Source organism: Orbicella faveolata, unplaced genomic scaffold (genome assembly GCF_042242905.1).
Source record: "Orbicella faveolata isolate gen_17 unplaced genomic scaffold, um_ofav_v1 contig_1, whole genome shotgun sequence".
Taxonomy (NCBI): Eukaryota; Metazoa; Cnidaria; class Anthozoa; order Scleractinia; family Merulinidae; genus Orbicella; species Orbicella faveolata.
The window spans coordinates 12,865,716-12,873,974 of record NW_028301536.1 but is presented as its reverse complement, the minus strand read 5'-3'; the positions used below and the strand labels follow the sequence as shown (position 1 = coordinate 12,873,974).

The 8,259-nt window shown below is 36.2% G+C and overlaps 1 protein-coding gene across 1 annotated transcript; it reads left to right on the top strand.

The window, feature by feature from the left end:
* Positions 1 to 8,259, top strand: LOC110065293 (sideroflexin-2-like). The gene is made up of 11 exons (XM_020772419.2): positions 1 to 118; positions 1,508 to 1,699; positions 1,984 to 2,151; positions 2,829 to 2,927; positions 3,498 to 3,573; positions 4,613 to 4,698; positions 4,933 to 5,060; positions 6,160 to 6,209; positions 6,962 to 7,011; positions 7,413 to 7,460; positions 8,097 to 8,259. The coding sequence occupies exons 2-11, from the start codon at positions 1,530 to 1,532 to the stop codon at positions 8,194 to 8,196; spliced, it is 975 nt and encodes a 324-aa protein (XP_020628078.2). The 5' UTR covers positions 1 to 118; positions 1,508 to 1,529; the 3' UTR covers positions 8,197 to 8,259.

Sequence of the window (8,259 nt, the reverse complement as noted above, 5' to 3'; positions counted from 1 at the left end):
GCGGTGCACAATGGTTCATTGAGCGGCAAAAATACGAGAATGAAGCGAGAATGACTGGTTTTAGTCTCCTTAATCGTACACACAGAAACTTTTTGCGGGTGGTTTAGCAATCGTTGTGGTATGTAGATTTTTAATCTTAAATAGAGCGCAAAACGATGACATCGTTTGTTTATGAACAAACTGTAATTCAATTCAATTCTAAAACTAAGCTTGTGAGTAGCACGCGCGCCAATGTCTAGACTGATCACTTGATCGATGTTTGTTTGGTTCGAATTTCGTTGATATCGAAATCGTCTTGTCGCTGTAAATTGCCTTTAATCTCTTTTACCCGTAATCAGCAGGCAAGACACCCAGCAGAAGGCAATACCCATATAAAAGGAAACATTCGACAAATTGTACCAGAAGTATATCAGATATGCTTCTGATTGTACTTAAAACATGGTCAATAACTATAGTTCACAGGGTATTTTGTTAAAGAATTCAGATGCGCCCAAAATCTTTGGAATAAAATGTGTTCTGAAGTAGTCTAAAGCCAGCCCTCCCCCGAAATCAATGATGAACTCGCACTAAAACCAAATTGCACCATCTTTTTTCCATCATTGAAATGGAGGCAGGAGAGGGGAGTGGAGGGGGTGGGGAGGGAAGGTCTTAATTTTTCTTTAAAATGACCGATTTTGCAATCTTGGTCAAATTAAACCACTCCTTCTTCCGCATCAATGATAAACTCATGCGAAAACCAAATGTGGGGACTAAGAGATGGACATACCACGGCCAGATCACCAGATCTAGGGGAGCAAGCTTGGAGTGTTTGGTATGTTTGGTGTGACAGCCAAAACACATTTAGAGGTGGACACTTAAATTCAATCCCAGTACCCACCATTTTTCCCAGGGCCACAACCTTGTATACTAGTCTGAATATGATATAGGGATGTAGACTACATTTTGCTATTGTTTATACTAATACTAATACTAATACTAACAAGAACAACAACAATGATAATAATAATGATAATGATAATGATAATGGTAATGGTAGTGATAGTGATAGTGATAGTGATAGTAGAGTGGTTTTCATTTGAGTCTCGAAAGTAATTAGACAATTACTTTGGTTTTGGTTTTGGTTTAACTACGGTTTGAGATTGGCTGAGTAGTCTAATTGGTAAGTAATTGCTTTGGTTTTGGTTTTACAACACTCACTTGAAAACCACTCTAATAGTAATAGTGATGGTGATGGTGATGGTGATAATAATCATAATCATAATCATAATCATAATAATAATAATAATAATAATAATTTGTGTGGAAACTTCTTCATAAGGGGGAAGGGATCGCATTTCACAGAAATTAACTATTCCATTCGTTTTGCTTTGTGTACATGTAAATTATTCAAGTTAAGGAAAATACTTTTAATAATAAGTATTTCCTTCCACCTCACTTCCAGTTTTTTTCTGGCAATTTCTTCTGCTTGAATGTGCTTCTTCTTCTGTATTGTACTTAAATATTTCAGGGTGTAAATAAACAAGAAAAAAATGGCTGCAGAACTAGCCTTGCCAGGACAAGTCAACTTAGATGTCCCAAGGTGGGATCAGTCCACTTTCTGGGGACGATTCAAACATTTCCTTGCTATAACAGATTGGAGGAAAGCTCTCTATACTAATGCTCAACTTGATGAGGCAAAAGAAGTTGTTGAAACCTACACGTAAGTTAGTAGATATACATACATTACAAGAATGTGCTTTTTAGTAGGTAGAAAAAACATCACTAAAGAGTGACTATAAACTTTCTTTTATGATCATTTCATTTTTGTTCTCAATTCTGAAATATTGTTTTGATGTGTTAATATGACAACTCATGTATAGAGCTATAAATAACATGTTTAAACCTGCAAATCTGCATCAACCTAACTATTCTCATTATTTATCGAACTGTTTTATCTGAAACAGCATTTATTTATTTATTTTTTCTCTATTAAACTTTTCTTAGACAAGGTAAAACAACCAAAGTGTCAGTCAATGAGCTCTGGCATGCGAAGCATTTAGTGGATTCAGCATTTCACCCAGACACTGGAGAAAGAATGAATATCTTTGGTCGCATGTCCTTCCAAGTTCCTGGTGGTATGGCAATAACAGGAGCTATGTTACAGTGGTACAGGTCTGTGAAATGATCAATGTTGAATTTATTGATCACTACATCATTCTTATCTTCACGTGTCACAAGGCATTGAATGCAGGGTTGTCCTTAAGTTTTCATTCACCTGTAGCCTAATGATCTTCCCAACCTTTATAGCAAACTTGTTTCTTTTTGGGTGAATTGTATCAACTGCCAGCAAGTTCACCCAAAACATCAAGGGCCAATCAAACATACATGTACTCTGTTGTGGCAGCTGTTATGGGTTACAGCTCTTATTCAATGACAGCCTTGGCATGGTCACAATAATTGAATATAATTTATGACAGTATAAAATTGACTTTAGTAACATAATTAGTCTTGATTACCAGCCTTTTAGTAGTCAGGTCAGGGAGATATTTTGTGATTCAGTTACCAAATACTTGTAGACTAGTACACAAAGTAGACCTGTCATTCATCAATGTAACATCTCTGTTGTGCTGCAGTGTTATCGTTGATACTGAGAATCCTTTGTTACAAAAAAGAATCAATGAAACATTAATAACAACATTGAAGGACTTCAATCTATAATATTTTTAAGTCTTTACTGTGATACATTGTACTGAAGAATTTCCTTGTAAATTTGTGTACAAGTTTTTCAATGAGCAAGGCTGAATCGTTTGTTGATAGAGGACGTAAACATTTTATATGATCTTGAACAGGACTGTTCCAGCTGTAGTGTTTTGGCAGTGGATCAATCAATCATTCAATGCTTTAGTAAACTACACAAATAGGAATGCTAAATCAACGATAACTGGAAAGTAAGTGCGGTTCCTTAATTAAGTGATGGTGGTGTGTGAATTAAGAACTTACAAGACAGTTTAATTATTATTGTGATTTAATTATAAGCTGTATCTGCCTTCTTAACCAGTGTGCAAAGAAAGTCATGTCCAATAGCCCAGGGCTAGCTGGATTTTTTTGCAGTTGGGCTGGTGTATTCTATTCTTTGCTTGCCTGACAGGCAAGTGAAGTTTTTTAGAAACATTTCTGGGAAATTTGAATTACAGAAGTACTTGTAAGAGATGAAATAATGTACCAGACGAGTATGAATTTAATTTTAGATTTAGTTAATCATGCTAATAATATATTTTGGGGAGCTAGTGTGAATGACTTTCAGGCTATTGTATCATAGACAGTTACAGCTTGGAAGCCCAAGATCTGGCAAGAATCTTTCGAGAACTTGTAAGATTCTTAAAGAGACCTGATAGGATGTTGATAAGAAACTTATTATTTACAATAGTAAGAATCGTAGTAAGATCTTGAAAAGATTGTCACTTGGGATTCCGATTGGATGCTGGTAATAAATTCTTTAAATTTGTTCTGTCTCTTAGACAGATTGGAATAGCTTATGTGTCAGCAACATCAAGTGCTGTGGCAGTCTCAGTAGGGCTTAACACTCTTGTGAAGGTACAGTAGTAAACATGGTGGCCAGTACATGTACTATTTATAGTACCTGATATTGATAGCAAGGTTATCTTTGGTACTGAGTACCATGAACATCAATCTCCAACACTCAGCCATATATATCATTCTCAGGGGTTTCATTGATGTTTTCAGTAGGAGGGTAACTGATTTTAACAGGCAGGCAAAACATTTTGAACTAAATTTCTTTATATATTCGAAAAACTTTCCTCTAGATAGTCAAACCAAAGAGGTAAAATCATTGTCTTAGCCAGTCAATTTGCCTGGTGCCTGGCCCTTAATGGACCCCTGAATTCATTTCTAGCCTAATCTTTAAGTATTCCTCCTCAGTCAGGAAGGCGTTTTCCAATTTTTCTAGGACAGTTGATTGGGCAGACTCTGTTAGATCTGCCTGGAATGTTCTCAAGAAGGGTATTTGAGCCACCAAGGCTTGTGGACTACTGTTATGATTCAATTTAGCTCTCGGAGCGCTTATTTACTTTTGGTACCTCAAAGGAGGGCGCTTATTCGAGACAGGGCGCTTATTTGGGACAGGGCACTTATTTCTTTTTTGAGAAACAACCGAATGTTCTGAACAAAGCCTGAAGATGAGACCATTCGTTTGAAGGAATTAATGGAATTAATGGACATAATAGTTGAGAAAGTCAGATAAAGACCACTGTTTTTGTAATGCAGCATGAAGTATGCGAACAATTAAGGAAGATGAACCTCACGTCGATATACGTACTCTGACGGTGCAGTAACATCATAATATTAGAATAGGGGCGCTTATTAGAACGGGGGCACTTACTGGAATAGGGGCACTTGTTAATAAAAACACATTTGAAGGGTGGCGCTTATTCGAAAGGGGGCGCTTCGTGGAAGGAGGGCACTAAATTGAATCACCATGGTACATGTAGTTCAGTGTTCTATAGTATACAGCTTTGACTTCTTTATAATAAAGATAAGTACCCAAAATTTGTGTTCATTATTCATAACATAAAAATATTAATTATAATTGATAAATACTATGTTTTTTATCCAGTCAGCACCTCCTCTTCTCGCTCGCTGGGTGCCTTTCATTGCAGTTGCAGCAGCCAATTGTGTCAACATTCCTTTAACCAGACAAAGGTAAAAGCATGTCACTGAAAACATTTTCCCTCCATATGTAGTAATTATTGCAATCAGAAAATCCAACCAAGATAACAAAGGCACCTACCTGTAGATGTATGATTGTGTATATCACAGTTGAAAGCCTCAGTTATTTCAAGCCATTTGCCCATTTAGATATATTTAGTTTTAATTTCATTAAATTAACATGTACATCTGATCTATTGGCCAATAAATTATTACCAACTGTTTCAGGGAAATAATAGATGGAATTGTTGTGTTTGATGAGAATAACAACCCTGTAGGAAAGTCAAAAAAGGCAGCCGCTAAAGGAATAACACAAGTGGTCATCTCCAGAATTACAATGGCTGCACCAGGAATGAGTGAGTTTACTTCACCCTTGGGCATTCTTGATTATTTCTTGGAGAAATGTACATGTAGCACTCTGGTGAACCTTATAGCAATCTGATTAGCCTGAACAGTACTCTGGTTAGACTCAACAGGGCTTTCTTGTGAATTGGTTAGCTCTGAAATAATGACCCGTCACATTCATTGTACTTTTTGTTGTTGTTGTTGTTTGTTGTTAGCAACCAACCATGTGTAATATTTGATGCAATCCTGTGTAATAATTAATCAGAGGTCTTCATTAACTAGCTTTGGTAAAGGTATATTTGCATTCAATGTGATACAGATGCTTGACCTAGACTCCCACCTTTCTCAGGCTCAGATTGGATGTGATAAACTTATAAACTCAGACTTAACCCATTGACTCCTGGAGCTTTTTGCCAAAAATGCATTTTTTGGACATTTTGGAGATTTTCAGGCTGGATATGGGCCAAATTAGCTCCAATCTACTCGAAAAGGCATTTGCAACATGACAACACGCCTTTCTTTCCACTAGCATCGCATTTTATGACATTTTTCCTCGGGCATGCGCAGAAATCAAAATGTTGAGATTTTGAGTTTTTGGACGAGAAAGTGACCTACGTCTTTAGGCTTTTGGATTTTTGTAATTTTTTTTTCCCCTTCCCTTTTTCTCCTTTTCTTTTCTTTTTGCTGCAGTGATTGACCTTCTACTGGGCTTGCTTCTAGTTTCAAAAATTCCGAGAGAGCGTCATCACGATGGGCAATCTTTACCATGGAGTAGCCACGTGTAGTGGCAGGAAATTTTGCTCTGAGTTTTTCACTCAACCTTTTGAGCATTTTTGTGCATATCTTGGGTTCCATTGGGCTGATCATTCTGATCTGGGTATCATTGGAAAGATCTTTTCCTCCTGCAGAAGTTGAGCATAGGTGATGCCAATTTTGGTCAAAGGTGATGACGTCAGAAGTGGAAGAAAGGCCAGGGCTTGTCACGGCCGGTTACGGCCGGCACAGGAGTCAATGGGTTAAAGAATGAAGCAGTTGTAATTAGTATTGAAATGCACCTCTACTTGACCTGCGTAGATTATTGATTGAAACTTGTTCAATTTCCATTTTCAGTTGTCATACCAATAATAATGGAAAAAATTGAGAAATATCGTTTTATGCAGGTTTGTGTAATCATAATTTGAGATTTAAATTAAATGACATTACATTGAGATTGTAGTATTATTAATAAAATTAGATTATTCCTGGTTGTGATCATTTGAATTGATTAAAAGAGCCTTGAATTTAGATTGAATGCTTGTTCGATTGAAAAATAACAATTCTGACAGCACAGACTGATAATTAAATTATGACAGATTAACCAAGAATGAAGCCAATTAATTTACCTTATAACTTTTGCTGGAAACTGCAACCAACTCAGGACAAAAGAAAACTGGAAAGAAGCAAAATTAATAGTTGCTATCTTACGAAACAATGCCCAGACAAAATTACCAGTACCCAGTCTAATTTTAGTGGACCATGCATTCTCATATTATTAAGTGAAAAACATTTGGAGTGCATAATCAAATTGAAATGCTCACATTCACATGGTTTTGAAAGGTATGTGAATTGTTATGCTTGGGAGGGTGGACACCCCCCAAAATTTATGTCATTTGGTGCTTGTCCTCCATTTGAAGGCGTGAAATTTGTCGTTTTTCCCAATGCTGATGTCTTTTTCTTTTACTTAGACTGGGTAAGGATTGAATGTAAAACATAACTATAATTATCTGTGCTGTAACCAAGTTTGATTCATATAATTTAAACATATCCCAATCACATTCAGATCTAGATTAAGGCTTTTGTGTATACTAACTATCAGATATTAAATGCTAGTTAACCTCAGCTTACAGCTCACTGTATTTGCCTTCTTTAACAGCGTATTAAACCCCTGCATGGTCCTCTTCAGATGTTCCTTTGTGGTGTGAGGTAAATATGATTTCAGTCTATATTTCAATACATTGATGTTTAACTAAGTTATGTGCTACAGTTTTGTTACATTAACACCTGCTTTGAAGAAAAACTCCTTACTCAAGCGGTGTTCAGTTTTCATTGCACTGTGATTTCATTGTCATCATCCTAGTAATCATCATCGTCAGCTGCTTGAAATAACTTCTTTAGAATTAATGATTTCTACAGTTATTAATGTTGTAAATAATATTTTATTGAGAATGTATTGGGCAGTATAATGGTGGTTCCAAGATACAGTGTACTATAATTTCAACTGTTGTAAAACAAGCTTTTTCTTTAGGCATTTGGATCTTTTACATTGCTGAGTTTCAGTCTAACACGTGTATACACATAAATGTAATACTTTCTTCTTGTTTCAGTTTGTGCTTCATGGTACCTGCTGCTTGTTCAATCTTTCCTCAGAGATGGTAATGAATTAATTTTTAGTTATTTAGTTTTTCGTAGCTTACACGTAGACATTTACAAAGGATAATAGATACATGACCATATAATCACACTGCCAAGTGGCTCCACTCAAGCTATCCACTAGAGAAGCATAATGCAAGCTGACGTATGTATGGCTGGATGGTTTGACTTAGCCAATCCATATAAAGTTATCTGGCTCCACACATATCATGAATGCCAAACAAAAATTTAGCACATGCAATTCACTTCCTGACGTACCATTCACCAAGAACACATTTCAAAAAATTCTAAGCAAATCAAACTCAGCAAAGGTGCTAAGATAAACTACATGTTGAGTGAGTCAACATGTAGTGTCAGGAGATATTTGGCTCTTGCTCAGGATACACAGACCTTGCTACCTGAGTTCAAACCAAATATTTTTTCTATTTGGCCTTTCCACACTTGGAATCAGTATATTTTATGTAATGATACACTGTACAAGAGATGACCAAAGAAATTGAACCTTACGTCTATGGCCTGTCTTATTGTGGGGTGAATTTCCTTTCTACAAAATAATATTTGCTACATGTGCATTCACATCCCAGAAAAATGGATGATATAGATGTTCTTAACACACATTTTCTGTTCTCTTTTCAAAGCTCTATGTCAGTGGACAAGCTTGAACCAGAGGCTCAAGAGGCCATCAGAAAGAAAGCAGGAACAGCCATTAAAACAGTGTACTTCAACAAGGGACTTTGATGACTCAGTATTATCTTAGAATAGAATAGTTCTATAATATAATTGAAGGCTTTTGCGCAAAAA